The following is a 25,000-nucleotide window of genomic DNA, read 5'->3' as shown; positions in this document are numbered from 1 at the left end:
ACTGCTCCATCTGGACTACACTACAGCCGTCCGTCCAGCTGTCCTCCTGTGTGTGTGTGTGTGTGTGTGTGTGTGTGTGTACGCACTCATCAGGCACTTTCTGAACCTCCAGCTCATCCTCAAACCTTCCTTCACCATACAGATTCTCTCTTCATTCAGCTGAGGACACACAAACACATGGAAAACATTACACACACACGAAATATTTAGATCTGCTATAGATCATATATGACGTAAATACCATGTTTATTTATTACCCATGAGCACAATCACTTTATTAGTCAGTGTCAGTAGCGCTTGACATTTGTGGTGATTTAGTTCTCCACACTACACAAAATATGACCAATAGATGTCTCACACACACACACACACACACACACCTGTCCTTCGCTCAGCAGCTCTCTACAGGTCCGTGTCGAACCAGGCCAGCTGATTGGAGTCAGTGTTGGGCAGGCCGTCCATCAGATCCTGAGCGTGGGCCAGATCCGGCAGCGCCTCCACAGGGAACTCTGCCCCGGGGTGATGCGACATCTCCTGCTCCAGCAGACCCTCCATGCCCAGAGCCTCTGCAGCATAGCCCGAGTGGAAGGAGCGGTAACTGGGCTCTGAAGACGGACACACACCAGAAGAGCAATGAATACTCATTTAGACAAAACAAGTGAAAACGATGAGGAGTTTTCTCAAAGTAAAAGTAACACAGGCCTCAGGTCTCGACTGTATGTGTAGACATTAAATATGAAGTATAATTCAAATGCTGCACACAGATTATACCACTTTAGGAAATTGAACAATTAACTTCAAAAGTATGAAAGTGATTACAAAATGAATGCAACTTTCTTTAATTAGAAAACTGCTAAAATGCACAATATATTGGCAAACAGTTGCAGATGCACATTTATTGCTAAAGCTTTTAGAACTTTACAAATGCGACAAGATCCTCATGTAAAATAATTTTTTTTAAATCATAACTTTGGACAATTTAATAAACGATCCCTCTTTATATTAAGCTGCCTTTATATAAACACGAGCACATGAAGCACTTGCTTGTATTGCTCAACACTGCCGCTGCTCTGGATGTGGGGAACGGGCCGGGTTAATTATAAACTACAAAATACTGATAATACAGATGCATGCAGATGATTTTTATACTTTTTCAGAAACCATGCATAAACACACTGTACTTAATGATTAAACATTATAGCACACAGTAATTAGAGCCACTTAATCTAAAGTAAGGCCAATTAAATGTATTAATTCTAACTGCCTTCAGGTTTTTCCAGTCTGGATGATGTGGAAATGTCATGCAACAGTATAACAGTGATGTCCACTCTGCAGCAGTAATATACATATATCCTCTATGGAGCCCTAATATAAACATATCCTCAATATAGCCATATTAATATCCTCTAAAGCTCTGTAATGCACAACATCTGCTATATTGCAGTGATGTATAATATCTCTATACAGCGGTAATGTATTGATGTAATGAGGTACCGTCTGCTCTGTATGCGAGTGTCTCTCCTGGAGCACCGATATCCAGACCTAGATCAGCAGTCTGAGACAGAAGAGGAGACTCAGTGTCAGCTATAATCAGTGTTCAGATCATCATGTGGTAATATCGGTCTCTCTGTACCTCATTCCAGGCCATGGGCTCGGTTCTGAAGAGTGAGCTGGTGAGCTCCACTGACAGACGCTTCTTATAGTCCTGTGGTTTGTCCTCAGACATGCGGAAGAGCACGGCTGCGGCGTATGTGGCTGCAGAGATGAACAGCAGAAGTCAGACAAAACTACTGTGCATTTACATTCAGGAGTTAAACACACACCGTGCACCGAATATCTCCTCCTGTAAGCAGTGTAAAACTCTGCTCTTATTATATTGAATAAAAAGGCTGTTTGTTAGAGACATGCTGATGCGCAGGTTCTCAATCTCAATACAAAAATAAACAACAACATCAAATATCCCGAATATTTCAACAAAACCTGCACATAAATCAACCATAATGAAAAATAAAACACATTTTACACTTGAAAATATAAAGTGCAGAAGAGTTGAGCAATTACTGACAATGATCATTATTATTATGGAGTCAGACTAGGGCAGGAGTGACCAACCCTGTTCCTGGAGATCGACCATCTTGCAGATTTCAGTTGCAACCTATATTAAACACACCTGGCTGTAATTATCAAGTGCTGTTCAGGTCCTAATTAATTGATTCAGGTGTGTTTGAGCTGAACTTTCTAGGAAGGTTGATCTCCAGGAACAGGGTTGAGCACCCCTGGTCTAGGGTTTTAGTTTTGCAAACAAAAAAATAAGTTAAGCAAAAAAAATTGTGTAATGAAAAATCTCAACAAAAAAAAAAAAATAATAATAATAATTCACAGAATTTTGGGAATAAAAAGAACTGCAAATAAAAAAAAAAATCAAGTGGTGCAAAAAATAAAAATGTGCCTTTTTAAAAATTATTCATGTATTTGCTGAATATTTTTTCCAGTATTGCCTTTACAAAACCTCTGAAGTCAATTGCAATGCTCATATTGATTTGCTTGTCCGTTAACCAAGAGTTTGACTTATTTTTGCACTTCACATTTCTGTGCAATTAATTTTCTGGCCCTGATTTGATGAGGGGGCGGAGTCACTAGGGCATGGACGGCCCAGACCTGCCTCCTATGAAGCGACGTCATCATTAGCTGGAGAGATCATGACACAAAGGAAACCGGATATAAATCACCGTCATAAATCTAATCGAGATCAAGTAAAATACCGGAATGCTTACATTCTTGGGGAGATGTTTAAATCGTCAAACAGTAAAATTCACAAATCTAAATGAGCGTTGCAATTGACTTGAAAGGTTTTGTAAAGGTTTTGTAAAAGTTGTTTTTTTAATTTTAAATATTTTATTTTTTTCTCTGCTTTATTTCAGTTCTTTACCAAATTCCTTTGTATTTCTCAAAACTCAATTTTCCCCTTTTTGCATTATTTTGCTCAATACTTTATTTTTTGTTTGCAAAACTATTTTATGTTGCAAGTATATATAGCCTGAGATTAACTCCATATATTAAGAGAAAGAAGAAAAAAAAAAAAAGGTGAGTGTCCAGAGTGTCCAGCTGTTGGCGCTGCAAACCAAGCTCATGCAGCATCGCTGTACTGACAAACTGAACTGATTTCAGAAGCAGTGAGCGACTGCAGGATGAAGGAAAACAGTGGAGTAACAGCACAAAAACACACAAGCTACAGTTACAGCAGACATTAAAACTACCGAGTAAATAACTCGAGTGATAAACTGCTCCATTACAGCATGTGATGTTGGTTTACTTTTCAGCAGAGTGTGTGACCAGTTATTTTAAAGACAGAATGTAAAGGAAACCTCGTGTTCAGGACAGAACAGCAGACACTACAGTATCTGCATGTGTGTGTGTGTGTGTGTGTGTGTGTGTGAGACAGTAACTCACCCACGCCCTCGTTCCTGGAGTGCAGCAGTTCAGTGAGTGGAGCTGTGGCTCCTTCAGCCTCGATGGCCTCCGCCGCCTCCTTATCCTGCGCCAGCTCACAGAGGACGCCCGCTGCTACACGCTGGATGTTCTCGATGGGGGAATACAGCAGCTACACACACACACACAGACACAGAGGACTCAGTTTCTCTTTCAGTCTGTCCAGCTTTTGAGCAGATTAATCTACACCTCCAGCAGAGCTGCTGTAGACCATGATGACTGTAACGCTGAGCAGAAGGAAAGGTGTGCAGCAGACCTGTACGAACAGAGGGATGGTGTTGAGTCCTCTGATGACGATGCGGTTGTGAACGTCTCTGGCCAGGATATGAAGAGCACCGGTGCAGCCCTCTACGATCTCCTCCATGCGCACGCCCTCCTGCACACCACAGAAGAAGAGCAGGTGAGAAAACACTTCCTGCAGAAAACACCTTCCAGCTTCATTGGTCGAGCGGCACGCACCACGAACTGCTGCTGTGTGCCGCCCATGGAGGTGCGCCTCTGTGTGTCCTGATGCGCCCGCACCAGCAGCTGCACCAGGCGAGGGATGGCGCCCTGCTCGCGGAGCGGCGCGTGATTGGCCGGACACAGAGCCAGGTTCCGGATCAGACCCACAGTGGCCTGCAGAGAGCAAGAGTTCAGTTTCAGTTCAGTTTCCTTTACCTTTGTCATTCAAAATAAGTTGTAATGCAGAACGAAATGACATCGCATCAGACGCAGCAAGAACATTAATAACGTTGCATTACTATGTGCAGCATTCATTTACATTCATGCATTAGTCTGCCACATCAGCAACTACTAAAACACTTCAGAAGTTTCTAGAAGAGATCATACACAAGTATATAAATAGTCACACAGTATGTCTTTAAAGTGAGTAGGATTTTTCAATTCAATATTTGAAGACTTTAAAAGACATCCATCAGCATGTTTTTATAATAAAGATCTAGTGTAATACTATAAAAATGTCCACATAGTAATGAAGTGTTTAATGGCTCGACAGTAGTCACACATGATGGTGGTACATCATTATTCAATAAAACACACGAGTGACCAAGTCAGCACATTTAAGCATTCAGCAGACGCTTTATCCAAAGGATATAATATAATAACAATAACAGTAATTTAACAGGTGACTGCATTTAATTGCTGATTGAGAAATTAAAAAAGAAATTAGAATAGCAGCAAACAAACTAAGACAGACATGTGTAGCAAAGGCCATTTCCATTCAATTTTATGCGCATTTTTTGATTGCATTAAAAAAATAAAATAAATAAATAAAATAAAAGGCTTGACTGAAATGCAAAGATGCGCATACATTTTGAAAATATGCATTAAAAAAATGCACATAACAGAGTGGGATAAACCGTATACAATAAGAAAAAGTGCATAAACTACAACACCATTATACTGAATAATTCCAGTGTGCCCCACACCGTTGCAGCGGCAACCCGCTCGCGAAATACACACTCAGGCCCCATGTACACTAATACAGCTTAGATTAAAATGGCATTTTAGAATGAAAACAATCCACGTCCACAGTGTGCATCTCTGAACAGGCCTCCTTCCACACTATACCGCTGAAAAAGCACATCACATGACCACACACACACTCATGCTGCAGCATATGCACACGTTTGAGCTCCAGCAGTCAGCGGGTGCGTTGGGCACAAAACCCCAGAGAGCAGTGCACATCAGACTATCTGACGACTCTTCGCTCTTTTGAATCTATCAGGTAACGTGTCGCAGCATCAGTACACTGCTTCAGTCTCTTTCACCCTTGTACTTGGTCTTTTTAGTGTAAACCTCAGATACTGTTGATTGGTTCCTGTTTGTGGACTCCATTATACCGACACAGATCACTCTGCCTATTGATGCCAGAGTCCTGCAGGAAAAGTGACTGACAGGTGGTCATGTGTGTGCAACTTTATTTATTCATGATTTGGTTATGGGTAAAACAGACCATGCAGGTCAGCTAGATGAAACGGTAGGCTACAAATAAATCTGTGGTGAATTATTCAGAATTAATTTACTGCCGCCTACTATAACGAAGCCATCGTGGTGTTTCACATTAAACATTGTACGATGCCAAATTGTTCGACGCTGCCCAGCCCTAGACTGAATCCACAATTAAAGCGTTAGAGCGTCCGTTAAACGGTGGCCAGAAATTGTATAATTTAAACACTCTAATAAACAGACTTTGATTCTCATTGTTGCACACTCCCGCTGTGTGATTGGCTCTTAGATCAATAAAGAGTCCAGAGCTGATCACTGTTATTGACAAGTTTGATCACGATTCGATATCATATCGTTTATTAGCCCAGCCCTGACTGAGAATGAATAAACAACAAATATGAACATTTCCTGACCTCAAATAACAGGAAATCACCATTAAAATAAAGACTTCAGAATATTCCTGAAAGCCCACATTACCATGACAGGTTTACCTTAATGAGCGGCCAGTGTGAGGGCGGGTGGAGCAGCTTGACCACCACTGGCAGGCCATAGTGGAGCCGCACTGCATTCTGGGCCATCTCTGCGTCCTGGTGTCTGGAGGTGAGGTGTCGCAGCGCGCACACCGCCGGCTCCGTGATGTCCTCTCGGTCTCCCGCTCTGAGCACGGTCCGCACCAGCGACTCGATGCCACCCACCTGACACACCATCATCTTGTTCTTGTAGTTGTTGCAGGTGAGGTTGGAGAGGATGCCGGCGGCGCAGGTCACCACGTTAATGTCATCAGACGCCAGCAGCTGCACCAGCGTCCCCAGCAGACCCTCCATGCCCTCCTGCAGCAGGACACTATTTATTAAAGCGGCTCAAATAATTCAGACACTATTAGGGTCCAGGCATTTAAAGGCTGAGCCCTTTCTGAAGGAATAAACTGAGAATGAGGAACACTGAAGGTTTTATTTATTTATAAGTATTAGTTTGTGTAAGTCAGCTTATGCACAAATGTTTATAGTCATATTAGTGTATACGGTTTATATAAATTCCTTTAAGCTTCTGAGTCATTCAACTTTATTCTTATAAAAGTTCCCAACTATGTATAAATTTATAAAGTTCCCAAGAAAAAATTGCCATGCATTTTCACCATCTCTGCTAGACTGAGGACTGCACGTACCTGCTTTGTGGCAGCATCTGACAGGTTTCTGAGGGTCCAGAGGCAGTTCTGAACCAGACGCTGACTGGGGTCTGTCAGGTGAAGGCCAAGAGCCTGCATACCACCTGAAGCCAAAGGAGAAATGGGATTGAGAAAGAATAGAAGCTACACTGTTCAGATTCTGTAGAGGATACATACAGGAATCAGAGCTCAATTCAGTACCTCTTAGAACCTTAAAGACTCTTTTACATCCAACCAGTAACATTGCTGACAATAACTATATGCTAATTGCAAATATGCAATAATTCAAAAGAGAGAGAACCTAGAACAAGACATCTACTTGTCTGGCTGCCTCTCTGATATGAAGATTTATAAAAATACCAAATAATAATTGGACTGGTTAAATAAATCATCTAAACACAAGCATTACACATATTCTGAACGCATTGTGTGTTACCAGAGAGCACAGATATGGATGTATATGCTCATGTACGCACCAGCCTCCACGATGGCAGGTTTGTTGCTGGAGCAGACGGACAGCACCTTCAGCACGCGGCTGGTGGTCCACAGCAGCTTCTCATAGGTGTATGTTCTCATGATGTTGACCAGAGCCTGCGGTCCTCCACTGGCCAGGATGATCAGCTGAGGAGCAAGAGCACAGAGATCACTCAACACACAGTATTTTACTCCATTATACAAGGTCTCCACTTGAGTACAAATGTCTAATTCACTGACTAAAGCGGAGCTAGAATGAACGAAGAAAGACTTAATGAAACAAATTCCCTGATAATCCATGACCTGTACGAAAGTATTAAATATCCTTTTGTCTTGGCCAACAAATAATAAATAAATAAATTTGTATGTGTATATATATATATATATATATATATATATATATATATATATATATATATATATATATATATATATATATATATATATATATATATATATATATATATATATATATATATATATAAAATTTTTGAACACACCCACCTTGCTCTCCTGGTTGCCGTAGGCCAGGATCTGCAGGCAGTCTGTGGTGATGGCGAGGAACTTGACGTTGGTTTTGTTGAGCAGCGCCACCATCTTCTGCAGACCTCCAGCCAGACGCACAGCCATCTTGGCCCCTTCCTGATGCAGCAGGAGGTTGTGGAGGGTGGTGATGGCGTAAAACAGCACACTGTCCACAGGAGACCTGAAACACCAGCACACGTTAACTGGAGAACACACGGCGTCTGATGAGCTTCACTCATTGGTTTCATCTCGAGTCGCTGCAGTGGTGTTTGTTTACTGGGTTAGGTTGAAGAGTCACTCTAGGCTCAAACTGACCATACCCAGAGGTCGATGCTTCAATAACCCAAGCATGCAACACACAATAGCTTGGCACAAAATATTGCACCTTTCAGCAATACAAGTTTGCCAATAATATTGCCTCGATAACTCTGATGAAATGATCAGTCCAGCATCTCTGTTCTCACCCGAGCATCTTGACGAGGGCCGGGATCCCTCCGCTCTTGAAGATGGCCAGCAGCCCCTCTCTGTGGTGGGACAGGTTGTGCAGTGTGCCGGCGGTGCAGCGGGCCGTCTCCACATCGTTGGTGTTCTGCATGGTCCTCACGATGGCCGACACCATCTGTGGAGAGCGCATGATGGCATGGCGGGACGCCTCCTTCTTGGAGAGCTGGTGCACCATCACTGCGGCTTTATTCACCACCACCTGGAGGAGCAGGAGAGATGGAGCACGTCTGAAAGTGCACTGATGAGACGCTTCAACCTGAGGAATCTGCAGCTCAACACTTCTTTATTTGTTTAATGCAATGTCAGCTGCTATGCAGGGGTTCTGCAGGTTTCACCAAGTCAGATTCAAGACTATCATTAATTACATTTCAGACCAAAACAAGGGAGTTTTTTCCTAATGGCCAATGGAAAACATTTGTACATGCCACAATAAAAAAAATAAATAATAATAATAATAAACATTTACATTTGTAATTTCTTAGCCATATTTGAAATAAGATGCCAAAACAAGCAAACTCTAGTCATACATATAATTTTTCAGCATAAATTCTTAAAAGAAAATAAGATTAAAGTTTTAAACACTGTAATTAAGTATGCACAACAGTGTGTTCAGGTCAGTGTCCTCGACAGTACAGCTGTAAACTCATGGAAATCTTAAGCAAATGTTATCGTAAAGGTGCAACTGGATATATGACTAAACCATACCAGTAAACAGAGTTAATAAAGCTAAGTTCTATTCAGAGGGATGGGTGTTGGCCTGATTGGGTAACTTTACATGGACAAAGGAAAACGAAGACCAGTTTAAACGAAGACCAACAACACATTTCAGTGAATTTAAGACTTTAAGGCTAAAGTAATGTAGTTTCTGAAGTGTAAGACATTAACACCCAGGGGACACCCTGCTATGGCCATTCTCTCTGCGAGAACAAGTATGGCATGTCAAACTACAAACAGCAGCATTTCAGATGCAATCTTCTGTTGATTCTGACAACAAATCTGCGCTCAGCGCATGGCTAAATATAACCTTAATAAGGATGTGTCGCAAAGACTTTCCATTTTTATCTCCAGCTGTAAGTAAACTGTTCATAGCATCAAAGAACCTTTAGGCTTAAAGGCAGTTCACCCAAATATTTACTCACTATTTCCCTTAGGATCTTCTAAACCCTTGTGCTTCTTCTGTTCAACATGAAAGATATTTTGAAAAATGCTGTAAACTAGCCATTGACAAATACTACAGAAGCCAATGCTTACAGAATATTATTCAAAATATTACCTTCAGTGTTCAACAGAAAGACTCAGCTATGGAACAAGTGAGTGGAGAGAGACAGAACTGTAAACGCAGGAGTGAGCTCTCCCTGTAGGAGCGTCTGAGCAGTCCAGTGTGCAGTAAAGCAGTGTTTTCTGACCTGGTCCTCGTCGTTCAGCAGTTTGGTGAGCTCTGGAATGGCTCTGGTGGCGAGCTCTGCATCGTCCTGGTAGTTGATGAGGTTGACCACCGCATGCTTCAGCATCTGCGACGGCTCCGCCAGACGCTGTACGTTTGTTGGATGAGCAGAGTCGAACTGGGTGGAGGCCATCGGGACGCTCTCATCCAGAGTCTCTGGGAACATGGCGGCTCGAACCCTCTGCGCCCGCGTCATGGCATACTGCCCGTCCAGATCTACAGGAGGAAGAGTGATTATCCAGACAGGAAGGAGAAATAAAGGACTACAGTGTCAATCAGCTCTATTGTTTACTAGTCAGTGCACTCATCAGGTCACAAACCATTTTAAATGCCATCTCAATGGCTAAACTCTTATTGCACTGAAATGTTCACACCTGTTAAGGACGCATGGTGTATTTTCAGGAAGCACGAAATAAGAAACACGCGACTCAAATCATCGAATGTAATAACAAACAAGAGACATTTATCTCAATTAATGTTCATCAATTAACATGAATAAACAGACAGGTTAGGAAACGTCTAGCAAACATTTATAATAGTTTCTGAAATGTTGCTGGTAATTAAACATTAGTTATTATATAGTATTATAATGTACATAAAAAAAGGTCAAACATATATGAAAAGGATAAGTTCTGCTGTGGTTAATAAACGTATACTCCATATGTATTATAGTCAGTGTGCTGTGGCGAAGGCATTGGCGTACCTGCCACCTGCTCAGGTGTGAAGGGCTGGCTGAAGCCCTGCTCCCACTCGTACAGCACCTGGTTGTCCAGATCCTCTTCCTCTGGGTTTCCTTTGCCTGAGAGCGAGGGCGCAGTGGTGGTGGCGCCCGAGTGAATCCCTGAATCCAGGTAGGACTGCTGCTGCCAGTGGCTCACTGCAGCCTTACGGTCCTGCTCCATGGCCATGTCCAGCTCCATCAGGTCAGCTGCAGCACACACACAGAACATTAAAGATCCCGCCAAGTGCTCTGAAACATGCATTATTCAATGTTTCTCAACTGAATAAAGGGGCGGAGCTACAGTACGTCCTGCCCTGTTCTTGAAAAACCACCAATAGGGTTTAGTTTATCACAGCTCTGCTAGTGATTGGTTAAACAAGCGCATCGAATTAAAGGCAAATGAGACAACATAAATCATTGATTTAAGCGTAAGAGACAAACCGCAAACATTTGTTTACATCTTCTAGATGAGAACTGTCACTTTTAGAGACTAGATCCTAGATTATGGATATCCTTAAAACTAATATGGATACTAATATAAATACATTTATATTTAATTTTATGTGTCCTATAAATGCCTTTAAAGATTGATATCAGCTTTTCAGTCCATGTCATGCCAAAAAGTTTAACTCACAAACATTTTATACATACCACTTTACTATAATAATAAAACATTAACAGTAAAAGGCATAAACACACAAATACATCTAAAAAAAAATCTAAAACAGAAATTTTAAAATTAACTATTAATAAAGATTCTACCATTTTTGCAGGACTCCCACTGAAAGATATTTCCTTTAAAGTCTCTCTAGATAAGTCAAGTTTAACAGCTCGTCAGCTTGCAGAAATTTGGAAATCCAAAATGAAAAGGCAGTAAAATTAACCAAGAGAACTTCTCAAATGTACCAAACAGATTAGTTTTAGTAATTTTAATTTAAGTTTACATTTATTTTTCCCCCTTCTAATTTTCTCAATGTCCACATGAAATCTAAATCTAGAATGTTTATTTTGCCAACTCATGTTGTTATTTAAGGTAATTGATCAACTCAAGTTAAACCACCATTGAAAAAAAAAAGTTTTTGTAATCTTCAGAGTCAGGTCTATGATCAAGCTATAATCCATGCACATTTCTAATTTCAAACATTACAAATCTGTAGAGTTATTCACTATAGTTTTATCACCAAAACTATTTAAAACATTACACTTTTACATTTGACCTCTAGATTAAACCCGATCCACATGGCTGCCGTTTGAACCGGTTACCGTGAGGCTTTGGCATGTTTCATTTCTATAGTGGAACTAAACACTAGGGCTGTGTGACGTGGGGAAATTATCTAATTGTAATTTTGTTTAACAGATATTGTGATTTCAATTTGATCTGTGATTTAATTTTGTAGTCGAGCTTCAGCTCAATATTCTGTATTGCAGCGTCTGACTGCTAAAATGCAGTTAGTTATAGGAACTGAAAAGATATTAACCAACTCCAACTTTTATTCAAATTTGTTTATAAATATTCAGAAACTAAACATTAATTTTAATCTTAAGTAGCGAGTTATGGCGTTAGTTATCTCCCGGTGCCTTCGTGATGTTTTTTCATACGGTGTAACAGCTGCAAACAGCTCTGACATTGTACTTTGCTATTGCTTGCTAGTAGATGGAGCGTCACTGGCAAGACTTTAGTTGACTTTATAGCAAGACGCTCCTCGTATAGCCGCCTGTGGTGTGTTGTTAGGTGCTGGTTGTTGTTGTATTTCCTCATGCTGTGGCAACAGTTCTGCGACAGCTCTTACAAATGACTCGTTTTTGTTCGGTGTCTGTGAAATCAAAATATTCCCATATTACCGACGTGCTGTTTATCTTTGATATTAATTCATCTGTTAACCCCTTCAGACCCTGCGTCCATTACATGGTCATCACATGACATCCCATTATTCTGAAATTTGGAACATAATTCAGGTCTGAATGGGTTGATGCTTCTGAAGCGGCAGATGCCATCATCCCACTTGTCCACGCTTTGCTGTTTGTTTTATTGTGGGCGTTGCGAATAGTTCGGTTGCACAATTTTGGTTGTGCAGAACGAAAGTGTGCTCACTCTTTTGGCTAGTAAGTCGGACAGACGGCAGACATGTTTGCACTGGGTGGAGGAAATTATATAATCCATATACATTTCATATTGCAGCCTATAGCGATAAGCTAAATCACAATTTTTTAAAATCGCAATTCCATTTAATCTCATAACCCTACTAACTATATTAAGCACAAAACACATGTTGGTTATTCGAGAGTTAAGTGAAAACATTCAGCAAATGAACCTGTTCTTCTGTCTACGTCACTGGACAAACACTGATAAACATTCAGGTTCACCTGGTCAAACACTCACCCTGGCTAGCCATCGTTGCGTCAATCCTTTAGCCTGAGCGACTTTCAAACCTGCAGAGAAAAATGAACACACTACATGACTACAAGCATAAAGTCCATTTCCCAAACTAGCCGAAACACGGTCTGTTTCCGTCAGACAGCAGCTGCTTTTACAAGTGAGAAACCGGCTTTAATCTCAGCGCAGACCCTGGAGCTAGTGTTCACTGTGGAAACTCCCCTCATTAGGCTGCAGGGCGTCACGCGAGAGTCGACAGCAGCACACACACACAGACTGAGTCATTAGGAATTGCCAGTAAAAACATGCAGAAGGGGTTAGTCAGCTTCATTCATCCAGAGCACATCAGGAGCCGGAGATTTATTTCATTATAAACAGCCTGAAGTCACGAAACCAACATCTTAAGGTGCTTATAATGAGCTTAATGAAGTTACCCGATCCCCTATCGAGGACGCTACTCTGAGTATAGCTCGCAGGACTATTATTCCGAGAACAAAACATGAAGACATTGGCTTACATTAACAACTGAAAAAATTAAGTTAATATACTATATGAAAATAATAAAATTATAACAAAAATAATTATATATATTGTTTTTTTCTTGTTTTTTTATAAAGGCAATGGTGTGTGTGACTCAGGATTAAAACTTCCCTCTATTGAGAGAGTGAGAGGGCGGGGGGTTTAGATCACCACAAACACACACACCGTAATCAGAAGACTGAAAAACAACCAACAAATGCCAATATTTAGGTCACACACAGGAAACGATTATGCGAGAGGATAAATGCCAAATACTAGACGATTCACACTGTAGCATGAGCTGCTGGAGTACACACACACACACACACATTCATGAGTGGGGTTTACACAAGACACTCCAAAGCGGCTGGATAGAGCAAAACAACTGAACAGAACCCAGAACTCAATATTGAAAAAAACATCTTTAACTTGACAAACAGTCCCAAAATAAAACTTCCATTTATACATAAGGTAAAAAAGCTTAAAAACATTAATGACTTAAATATGTCAATTAAAACAGCTAGTCAATCTGGGGTCAGTAATGTTTCTTTATAAGCTTGAAGAGAACGGTTTTAAAAGCATTAAAGCCCGCATTTATTGATCATATGAAAAGAAATCAATGAATGTTTATTTACTTATGAAAGCGGGCAAATATATATTGTTGGCAGTTTTATATTGATTTCAGTAATATTATGAACTAATTAACACTGTTCTGAAATCATAAACCTTTACATCTTTTAGTAGAAATTATACCAGGTTTGCTTTGTTTACCAATTCTAATTGAATTTGCATCGTAAACCTTAAAAATTAAAGTTATTTATTTCATGTTTTACGTTTGCTGCTTAGTTGCTATACTCCCAAAATTATTACCCAAAGATCTGCAGATTCTGACCAGATTCAGCACAGAAACAGTCAGAAGTGGTGTGCAGATGGTGTCGGGCTGGTAATGCCCTCAGTAAAGCCAGACTCCGGCCGGCAGTTCTCCTCAGTGGAGCGGGTCAGGGGTGGAGGACACTTTCAGAAGCGTGAAGAGAACCCACAACCTAATGAAAGCTGCCGAGCACTCTCAATGTGAAGTAAATCTCCTCACACTGGCCTCAGAACAGTGCAGTGGACTTCTATTTTCAAGAGGAAACTGCTCCTGTCTTCCTTCCTGAGGGGCGTTGGGCTCGCCAAGCAGCAATTAAATCAATGAAACGAACCTAAGATCTCTCAGAGAAACCAATCAAAGACGTGCAGATCAACATCAAGCATACATCAAGGCGAGATTAAACTCTTCTGCACAAACGGCTTTAATTAATAGCTGCCTTATGACCAGAGGGACTTTCTCTGAAGCGCATCTAGGAAGCGGCGGCTCTCAGAAATGGAAACGCTGACGGAAACTGACTTCCTGTTGCAGTGGAGAACATCAGCGCTCACCTCAGAAGAGCCGAAACACGTCACGTTATCAGAGGTGAACGAAACGCACACACAGCAGAAAAACAACAGGCTGATTTCCACATCAGCCACATTGATTGCTGATCTTGCTGAATGTGTGGTTTATCAAAACACACACACTCAAACACACACACAGATTTACTGCAGCAGAAAGGAAGAGCGTCTATTCGGAACAGAACCGCATGTTTACTATCAGCTTGTGCATAGAAAGCAGCATTACGTGCATTATCAGAAAGTGCAGCAGTTAGTGTGTTTGTACTTCAAATAGGCATAAGCCGGTATAAGACTGTGATGGTATGATAACCTTGGATGAAAACATCACGGTATTGTGATTACAGAACTAAAATATATTCTTCTTAAATGTTTGGGGAAAAAAAATCTGCTTTAAAAGCGCTTTACTTTATTTTGAGAAACATGTAAAGTGTTTTGGAGCAGTAATCATGTCAGCCTGATTAATTGAAATGTATTATAGACTTCTGCTGTCTTTGTTAGATTCAGAAACACTGATTTCTTTACAAATTAAAACGGCATCTTTGGATATCGTTTCTGCTGGAGATCCTGTTGTCCAAAAATCAAATAAAAATGTTTTAAAAAAATTGTAAGATATCAAAGTTTTCATTTTATTGTTATTGAGTTGTGATAATATTTCTTATTAAAACATTCTCCTAGTAAAGTGCTGTTGTTACAGTGCTTCCCACAGGTTTGAAATGGATTTGCACTGGTAGACGAATTAAAAAACACCATTTACCCACATCACATAAACAGTTAACTATATAAGACAAACAAAACATTTAATTTTTTTATAATAAGTGTATTTATCATGACACGGTTCCTTTTCAATAGGTTAAAAGTAAAAAAAAAGACTGAAATAAAAATAAAATACTTCTATGCTATTCAGGAGCCATGTGCACCCACTGACAGGTCAAATATGCTTCCCTCTCTGTCAAGTTCAAAGCAAACTTGAATACCAAATGCCTGTGTGATATATTAACATGATCAAATTAATGAAATTATCAGCAAATGAGAAATAAATGGCAGAAAAGTTAAGACAATATCTCCAAAAACCAAATCCAAATCATAATTGCAAGATTACAACGAGTAGATTTTTATTTATTCATTTTTAAATAAGGCAAATGTGTTAACATTAATATGCTGAGCATATAGCAACGTGTGCAAAGTAGTGCAAAGTGTGCAAAGTAGTCTTTCATAAAAGAGTAATGCAAAAACACACAAGAAAGCGAATGTAAAAGTTGAATTCCCGACATTTAAGGAGATTTAGAAACCCGGGCTGGACAAATTTTTAAAGTTTCAAATGCATGCGTCTCTGTGGGTTTGAAGAGCACAAACTGTCTGCATGAATGTTGACAGGTCTCGCTGGCACAGAACGAATCTGGTAAACTTGAAATTTTCCAATACTTAATCGCAGAACTTTGGTTTATTGACAAAAAGAAAAAAAGTGTTAAAGGATGTTAATAGTAAAATAATGCGTCACTAAATATACTGGGCAGCTGGGCGGCCCGCCCAATAAAGTCATGTTTAATTATTTCCTTAAAATAAACAGGTCAAGGATTTCAGATGTATTTAATTCTAATTCAGACTAAAACTGACAGTGCAAACACAGAGCCCTATCATACACCCGGCACAAGACGCGTTTGGTGCAATTTGTTGGCATTTTTAGACCAGCACAATGCTAGTTTTCACGTTATGCACCACATTGATTAAATAGCAAATCCATTTGCACAACTCTGTGGACTAATGGGTGTGCTGGTCTAAATTAGGTGTGTTAAGGTGCATTGATGACGAGTTGCTATTTTGAAAAACTGAAATGGACCACACAGTTGACCAACTAAAATCTACAGACTCCGCCATGTAAACAGACAGAAAGTGCCATGGAGGAGCACAATTGACCCTTAAAGGGAATAGAAGACGAGACTCTGACTGGTTTAATCTCAAAACACACCCAGAACTCATGAAGAGAATAAGCACAGCCCTGTAAAGCTGCAGTCACACTGGACTTTTCTCCCCATAGACTTCATCCACACGCACGCCAACGCGTCAGACCGGAAACGCAAGCTCCTGCAACAAGTTTTGCAGTTCACCGTGTTGGAAAGTTCAAGCTTAAGGAACTCTGACCTGCGGATTTGCATTATGTGACAGCGTGAGACCAGTCGAGGTTTAAAACATGACCTCTCTGGACAGAAATTTAAACCATGGAGCTACGCTGGCTTTGCTAATGTCTAATCATCTTGCTTAATCCCGTCTCTTACCACAGTGCCGTACGACAGAATTTCACATGCTCAAACTCTAGTGCGATTGCGGCATTAGGCCATGTGCCGGGGCTGCCGGGTCCATTTATCCATCATTTAAACAGCAAACGTGATATTAATGCTTTTGCGCCCTGAGCTTCAGACTTTGCACCTAGATGGTTAAAATAGAGCCCCGAGTCTTTAAACACTATTAATAAACAAACCCTCAGCAGATACTCCAACTCTGATGGACGGCCATCATTTTCCATAACTCCGCCTATTAATTTTAGCTTTGGGCCTCCAGCCAATAGCAGAACAGGAAATACTCAGGAGGCGTGACTAAGAGTGCGACCCCATCTGATTGGTCAAAGTTAAATAAACCATCAATGCATAAAACAAATGTCCTTCATCAGATGTCTGCCACGCGTATACTGCACAGAATACTTTACTGATCTAACCTCCACAGCTAAAGCCAGAATAACAGGAGCACAGAACACCGCTCCAGCCGCATGCACTGCTCTGCTCTGCAGCCAATCCGCAACTGGGTTAAGTGCTGTTTCTCAGCTGGATGAGCACAGACACACACACTTGTGATGGAGGAACTGCAGAATCCCAGCGTCAGACATTGCTCTGAAGCAGCACTACTGCGGCTGAATATTTCAACTTCAGCTCCAGAATATAACAGAGCTGCTTTCACATGCAGGTATTTACAGGAAGACTCGCTTATGATAACATCCTGGAGCCAGAACTGGACATTCCTCTCCTGAGTGTGTGTGTGAGTGTGTGTGTGTACTTCAAATACAGGCCTGCACTGAGAGACTCGCTAGCGGGAAACAGTGCTGTGAAGCTGTGCCAATGTTAATAAATTAGGCATTTTAAGGGTGCATATGAAGGGAGAGGGCCTGATCTGAGAGCAAACAGAGGCAGCTGTGCTAGTTTATATGCGTGCGTGTGTGTGCGTGTGTGTGTGTGTAGTCCTCCACAGTGGTGAGACTGACCTGGAATTAATTTAGCAGACAATAAACACTGACTGAAGGCAGTCGAACACAAACTCGCAGGGTTTTCCTTGCGGCACCAGTCTGCGTTCCCCACAGCCGGATGAACAGAACCATCTCTGTGCCATTACTGGACGGATTTGGAAACTAAACCTTCAAAGTAAAGGAAGGCGGGCTGATTAGCTCTCGTAATGGGCTCGTTTACGCTTTATTGACTGTATTCTGTTGAGATCGGCTGATGCTGGACTGCAGCACTTTAGCGGTCGTCAGAGCATACATTTTTATTTAACACCATGTCAGCAACAACAGCTATTTCCATGGTAAAGCAGCGACTGTTTAAACGTTCAAGAGTGAAACTAGATGAAAGACTGACTAAATTAATGCTTAAGTTTTTATAACTGATAATAATTCAATTTGAGCTTCATGATACTGGAATGATGTGTGATATTGGAGTATTGCAATAATGACATGACTCTTGAAAAATGCTACTTTTATTTGCCGTTTTTAAACTTTCATAATAAATTTTTAATAATAAATCATTTTTACCTTTCAGATTTCAATTTACACACGGTCAAAGTGCAAACATGCAGTCTTTAAAACACCATGGCTGTGTCCGAAACTGCATACTTCCATACTATATAGTACGCTAAAATCAGTATGCAAGCAGAGTAGTAGGTGGGAATTCATGGAATTCAAAAATCAGCATGCAAGAAGTACCTACTACTACTACTACTGCGAGAGAACTCGTAAATGGAAGTGAAGCGATGCAACTGGCGCAGGTAGGTCACATGACCATGACAAAATGGTGGGTGTAGTACATCCGGATTGCATTCATACTTCTCACATTCATACTGTACAGAACGTACTTTTCTTATGGCCTAGTTGTACTTTTCAATTCAAATTCAGCACCTATAAAGGGGTTTCGGACGCAGCCTACAGCCTACTACTCAGTAGTTACCGCATTTTAATTTAAATGTACTACTACCGAGGAGTATGAAGGGAACCTGGATGTACTACATCCACTATTTTGTCATGATCACATGACCTACGTCATACGACCTACGTGACCTATAAGTTGAGTCGCTTCACTCCCATTTATAAATTCTCTCGCAGAGCATCATGGGTCAGCATAGCATTCATCTAATGCGCATTTCAGATTCTCGTCGGAAGTAGTAGTTCATCCTGGTACTTCTCACATACTGATTTTCGAATTCTATGTATTCGGACATACTACTCGGCTTGCATACTGTTATTAGCATACTATATAGTATGGAAGTATTCGATTTTGGACGCAACATATGACTGAGTGAAAACCTCATTGGCTGTTGTCGACTCCACCCATAAGTGTTTATTTTCAGCTCAGAGTTTAAGCTTGAGCCACTCCAGCCAATAGCAGAACAGCAACTACTGTGGGGTGGAGCTGAAAATAGTATAGACCCATCAAAATGGTCAAGTTTAGGCAAACCAATGCAAAAAATAAACATGCGTGCAATACTTATATCAAATATGCGATTACCGTGATAATTGTGTAGCTCTAATCTTAATTAAATGTCATTTTAGACACTGTAAACGGAACCTGACGGAGTTGAAAAGTCGTATCCAGCTTTCACCGGAAGTTTATCAGTGGCTGAAAAACACTTGCCGGCGCACTGCATCACCTTATTTTCTTTCATAGCCGGCCGTTTCACATCATCTCCGCGTGTTTGGAAGGGAAACCGCTGTTGTTTTTAAACACACACACACACACACACACACACGCGGAGGGTTTTTCCCGCACACACGCGAATCACAGACTCGTAATCGTGGAAAAGTTTCGACAGTTCAGTTTCCACCGGCTGCAGTGTGTGAAGCAGCTGTCCTGGAGCTCAGACACCCGAGCCCTCCTCAAACACGCAGGAATGCATCTTTGTCTCGGTGAGGGCAGCTCAAAGAAGAGTTCAGAAAGCGGACCAGAGTGAAGCCCGCGGAGCGCGTGCACGAGCTGGACATAACGCGCGCCGCCGACAATCTGAATTCAACAGCAGAACTTCAGAACAAAACACAGAATTTCTGAATTTCACATCACATTTCTACAAGCTAAGCGCAAATAAATGAAGCTGTGTGGCAGGACAAGCTCTGTTATTATTATTATAGATATAAAAAATATACAAGAATACCGATTATCATAGGCTAATTCACTTACAGCTGACACTTTAACTGGACTAACATTAGTTTCAGCAAAACCCAAACTCCACAGCTCAGCCCACACTTCACTATTATATGACGTTAATCAATCCTCGAGGTGTTTAATGAGTTATTATGACACACAAAACCGCTGAAGGAGAGAAACTGCTGCTAAATCAGGACCAGACTCCAACAAAGAGGAAAATCTCAATGAGAGCGCCACAGTGAGAGCATGAGCGTGTTCATTAATGCTGCAGATCAGTGATTAGTTTATTCATCATCATCCTCATCCTCCTCATTGATCTGCGGCTCCTGCTGATAGTGTTTATTATTGGTCATCAGGTTGTGACTTCATCAGCCGGAGCCACAGCACTGACTGAATGAAGGCTAGCTCGCTAACATTAGCCGCTGTCAGCCACCGTAAATAAACACCGTAAAGTCTCCGTGTGTCCCGCACAAACCTGCAGTCAGACACCGGTGATGACCAAAAAGCGTCACGGTAAAGCAAGCGGTGAACCCTGAGCAGCCCCGGGTGCTCGCCCCTCCCGCATTCAGCACTCAATCTTACCTGAACCGGAGAGCTCCGTGCAGCGGCCGTGGAGCCTGACCTTCTCGTTGGTGTCTTGTAAGCAGTGAATCCACCGGTGTTTCTCGTTATTCTCTCCGGTCACGGTGCGTCAGTTCTCTCCGCTCTCCCTTCTCCACTTCTTAAAATGGCGGCGCTCGGACCCAGCTCTTATACGAGGAATGCAGCTCGTGTGTCCTTCCGCCGCCGGAAAATTAGAGCGCGGCGGTGGCTCCGTCCCCGGTGAGTGACGCCGAGCGACAGCATCACACGGACACGGTAATAATCAATAAATGCTTGACAGCACCGAAAGCCCGGGTCAGGATTGTGATGACAATCTGCAGAGACGCCGGGAGAGTGGAATGCGCGGAGGCATACAGTGGCTCCAGGAAGGGCGAGGTGCGGTCATTAGGCTGGAATGTGGATCTCCTTCTGAACGGATACAAAGGTGAGATTATTGAGGAGAAACATCTGAGCTCAGCTCTCTCCTGCGCCTTCACATGCGCTCTTACTTACTCATGTCGCTATTATTGCTTATTTTTTACTTTATTCCTTCATTATTTGCCTTTATATCTCTGTACAACACTTTGAGCAACTTAAACATGCTCTGAACTAAATAAAGTTGAAAGTTTATTTACCATCCTCATATCCTTCATAGTAAATCATGAGGAGCACTGAACACTGATTATTGCTCATGCATGCTCTGATCATGACTATATTTCTGTCAATATTAACACTTGATATTTTAATAGTAGTATTAATAATAAACGGCCTTAAAGCAAGAAGGTCTCTGGTTCGAGTCTCGGCTGGGTCAGTTGGTGTTTCTGTGTGGAGTTTGCATGTTCTCCCTGTGTTGGTGTGGGTTTCCTCCGGGTGCTCCGGTTCCCCCCACAGTCCAAACACATGCGCTATAGAGGAATTGATTAACTAAACTGGCCGTAGTGTATGAGTGTGTGTGTGAATGAGTGTGTATGGGTGTTTCCCAGCACTGGGTTGTAAAACACATGTGACACAGGCGACCCCTGATACATAAGGGACTAAGCCGAAGGAAAATGAATGAATGTATAATAATGTCAACACTGATTGTAAAACTCTAACTCTAGCAGAACACTAATGCACTGACAAGTGCAGACCGTGTACATATTGAGCTTTTGTTTATGTTGTATATTTGCTACAATCAAAGATAAACATAAAATTCCCTAAACTCATGTTTTGCCACTGTTCATGTTAACACTTAAAACACGTTTATAATAGTCAAAGTTTTATTTTCATATATCAGTAAAGCCAATAAATCAATAAGGAGTGAGGTTAACCTGGATAACACTGCTCTAGCTGGCCTTCATTACAACCCTAAACATCACTCCCATCCCGGATGAGCGAACCCACCCGTCCCACTGCACCCACCCGCTCTGAGCTGGGATGGAACTGGTGGAGGCTGAAGACAGTGACCAGCAGCTTCTGTTGCTATGGAGCAGCTGTACAGGTCAGAGGAGTGAGCTTCACCTGCACACACTACAGCAGCCGGCCTCCACTACACAAGACAGAAGCTCAGGAGTAAAGCATGAGGAGCGCTGACAGCAGAGTTCTGCTCCATCATCTGGAGGAATATTTCACAAACGACACATCATCATCTGTGTTTTAGATTTGCGTAATTTACAGTAAACTGTATCATCACACACACACACACACACACACACACACACACACACTCTGTGGTTTTAGGAAATATCTTTCACTGGCGTCAGTCTTGTTGTGAAACGTCAGATTCGCCAGTTTTATTTTCTCTGCGATAAACAATAAACAGCAGCCCGGATAATGAAAAGCAGAGTGTAGGAGCGCTCAGTGCGAACGCAACTATTACAGGAACACACACACACACACACACACTGCTGTGTTTTGTCTCGAGTGTGTGTTTTCTCTGCTGTGACTGCAGTGATTCACTAAACTCGTTATTCTGTTTTCATTATTTTTCTTTCATTCATCTTCTGCCGCTTTTGCGGGGCCGGGTCGCGGGGGCAGCAGTCTTAGGAGAGAACCCCAGACTTCCCTCTCCCCAGACACTTCCTCCAGCTCCTCCGGGGGGATTCCGAGGCGTTCCCAGGCCAGCCGAGAGACATAGTCCCTCCAGCGTGTCCTGGGTCCTCCAGATGGGACGTGCCTGGAACACCTCTCTAGGTAGGCGTTGGAGGCATCAGAAACAGATGCCCGAGCCACCTCAGCTGACTTCTCTGGATGTGGAGGAGCAGCGGCTCTACTCTGAGCTCCTCCCGGGTTTCAGAGCTCCTCAGCCTGTCTATAAGCGTGTACTCTGCCACCCTGTGGAAGAAAACACTCATTTCAGCCGCTTGTATCTGAGATCCTTTCAGTCATGACCCAAAGCTAAACACCATAGGTGAGAGTAGGAATGTAGATTGAGCAGTAAATCGAGAGCTTTGCCTTTCAGCTCAGCTCCTTCATTTTCACAACGGACCGATACATCAACCGCATTACTGCTGCACCAATCCGCCTGTCAATCTCACGCTCCATCCTTCCCTCACTCGCGAACAAAACCCAGAGATACTTGAACTCCTCCACCTGGGGTAAGGACTTTCCTCCAACCTGGAGATGGCAAACCACCTTTTCCTGCTGGAGCACCATGGCCTCGGACTTAGAGGTGCTGATTCTCATCCCAGCTGTGTCACACTCGGCAGCAAACTGCCCCAGTGCATGCTGAAGGTCCATGTTCGATGAAGCCAACAGAACAATATCATCTGCGAATAACAGAGATGAGATCCTGTGGGTCTCGAACCGGACCCCCTCCAGCCCAGGGCTGCACATTGAAATTCTGTCCATAAAAAAGATGAACAGAACTGGTGACAGAGAGCAGCCCTGCCGAGCCCAACATGCACCGGGAACAAGTCTGACTTATTGCCGGCGGTGCGAACCAGACTCTGTTCATACAGGGACCAGACAGCCCTTACAGAGCGCCTCTGACCCCGTACTCCCACAGCACCTCCACAGAATGCCATGAGGGACACGGTCAAATGCCTTCTCCAAATCCACAGAACACATGTGGCATACTCCCATGAGCCCTCGAGCACCCTGGTGAGGGTATAGAGGTGGTCCAGTGTACCACGGCCTGGACGAAAACCGCATTGTTCCTCCTGGATCCTGGAGGAATGGTTCAACCATCGCCAGATCCTCCCTTCCAGTACCCTGGCGTAGACTTTCCACGGGAGCTGAGGAGTGTGATCCCCCTATAGTTGGAGCACACCCATTCTTAAAAATGGGAACCACCGCCCCAGTTGCCCAGTCCAGAGGTGCTGTCCCTGACCTCCATGCGACATTGTAGAGACGTGTCAGCCAAGACAGCCTCACAACATCCAGAGACCTGAGATACACAGAGTGAACCTCATCCACCCCGCTGCTTTGCCACTGTGAAGCTTGCAAACTCCCTCAGTGACCTCAGCTTGGGTGATGAGACTGGCTCCTGGGACATTCTTGTAATAGACTCACAGATTTATTTTAATTGAATCCATCAGTATATTGGACAGCATGAGGAAATGTGTGTATTTTTCCGCTTGGTTCAAAGTGTTTTCCAGCTGCTCACACACAGAATCTCTTCACGTCACACCATTCCTGAAACATCTCAAACTGCAGAACTACAGCAGATCTCCACAAGCAGAAGCTGTTTCTCCACCTTCAACTCAGTGTTCAATTGTCTTTCTAGCAAGACTGTGTGTGTGTGTGTGTGTGTGTGTGTGTGTGTGTGTGTGTGTGTGTGTGTGTGTGTGTGTATGTGTGTTTCTGCATGTCCATTTCCTGATGAGCTGAGAGACGGAACACACTCGCTGTGAACACATATGCTGCTCTCCAGAAATAGCCCTCTGTGTGTGTGTGCAGTAGCGGGTTTAGGCATGGGCAGTACGGGCGATCGCCCAGGGCGGCATCTTGCTGGGGGCAGCACGAGTAGACGGTGCAAAAAAAAAGCCCGGCTGATTCTGGTTGTTTACATGCACACCGATATGCGTCAACATGCAAATCGACAAAACTAAAGTTCATACCATAAAGATGAAGATGATGATGATGATGAAGATGATGATGATGATGATGATGATGAAGATGATGATGATGATGATGAAGATGATGATGATGATGAAGATGATGAAGATAAGGATGATGAAGATAAGGATGATGAAGATGATGATGATGATGAAGATGATGAAGATGATGATGATGATGATGAAGATGATGATGAAGATAAGGATGATGAAGATGATGATGATGATGATGATGAAGATGATGATGATGATGATGATGATGATGAAGATAAGGATGATGATGATGATGATGATGAAGATAAGGATGATGAAGATGATGATGATGATGATGATGAAGATGATGATGATGATGATGAAGATGATGATGATGATGATGAAGATGATGAAGA

The 25,000-nt window shown here is 42.3% G+C and overlaps 2 protein-coding genes across 2 annotated transcripts in view; one reads left to right on the top strand and one right to left on the bottom strand.

Moving 5' to 3' along the window:
• Positions 1-20,704, bottom strand: part of ctnnb2 (catenin, beta 2) — a 21,561-nt gene extending 857 nt beyond the window's left edge. Inside the window, 16 exon segments of the mRNA NM_001001889.1 lie at positions 1-159; positions 381-605; positions 1,495-1,555; positions 1,634-1,755; positions 3,451-3,601; positions 3,746-3,865; positions 3,949-4,107; positions 5,931-6,269; positions 6,605-6,708; positions 7,081-7,225; positions 7,583-7,784; positions 8,068-8,306; positions 9,514-9,767; positions 10,255-10,479; positions 12,653-12,702; positions 20,575-20,704. The exon segment at positions 1-159 is cut by the window's left edge and continues 857 nt beyond it. Of these exon segments, the coding sequence (NP_001001889.1) occupies positions 403-605; positions 1,495-1,555; positions 1,634-1,755; positions 3,451-3,601; positions 3,746-3,865; positions 3,949-4,107; positions 5,931-6,269; positions 6,605-6,708; positions 7,081-7,225; positions 7,583-7,784; positions 8,068-8,306; positions 9,514-9,767; positions 10,255-10,479; positions 12,653-12,665 (2,337 nt within the window). The 5' untranslated portion in view covers positions 12,666-12,702; positions 20,575-20,704 and the 3' untranslated portion in view covers positions 1-159; positions 381-402.
• Positions 20,705-20,793: 89 nt separating this feature from the next.
• cfap44 (cilia and flagella associated protein 44) overlaps positions 20,794-25,000 on the top strand; it is a 26,914-nt gene continuing 22,707 nt past the window's right edge. Inside the window, exon 1 of the mRNA XM_073931981.1 lies at positions 20,794-21,019. Within this exon, the coding sequence (XP_073788082.1) occupies positions 20,902-21,019 (118 nt within the window). The 5' untranslated portion in view covers positions 20,794-20,901. The remainder of the gene's footprint in view (positions 21,020-25,000) is intronic.

Source organism: Danio rerio, chromosome 19 (genome assembly GCF_049306965.1).
Source record: "Danio rerio strain Tuebingen ecotype United States chromosome 19, GRCz12tu, whole genome shotgun sequence".
Classification (NCBI taxonomy): Eukaryota; Metazoa; Chordata; class Actinopteri; order Cypriniformes; family Danionidae; genus Danio; species Danio rerio.
Note: the sequence above shows the minus strand (reverse complement) of the source record. Positions and strands in the feature narration are given on the sequence as shown.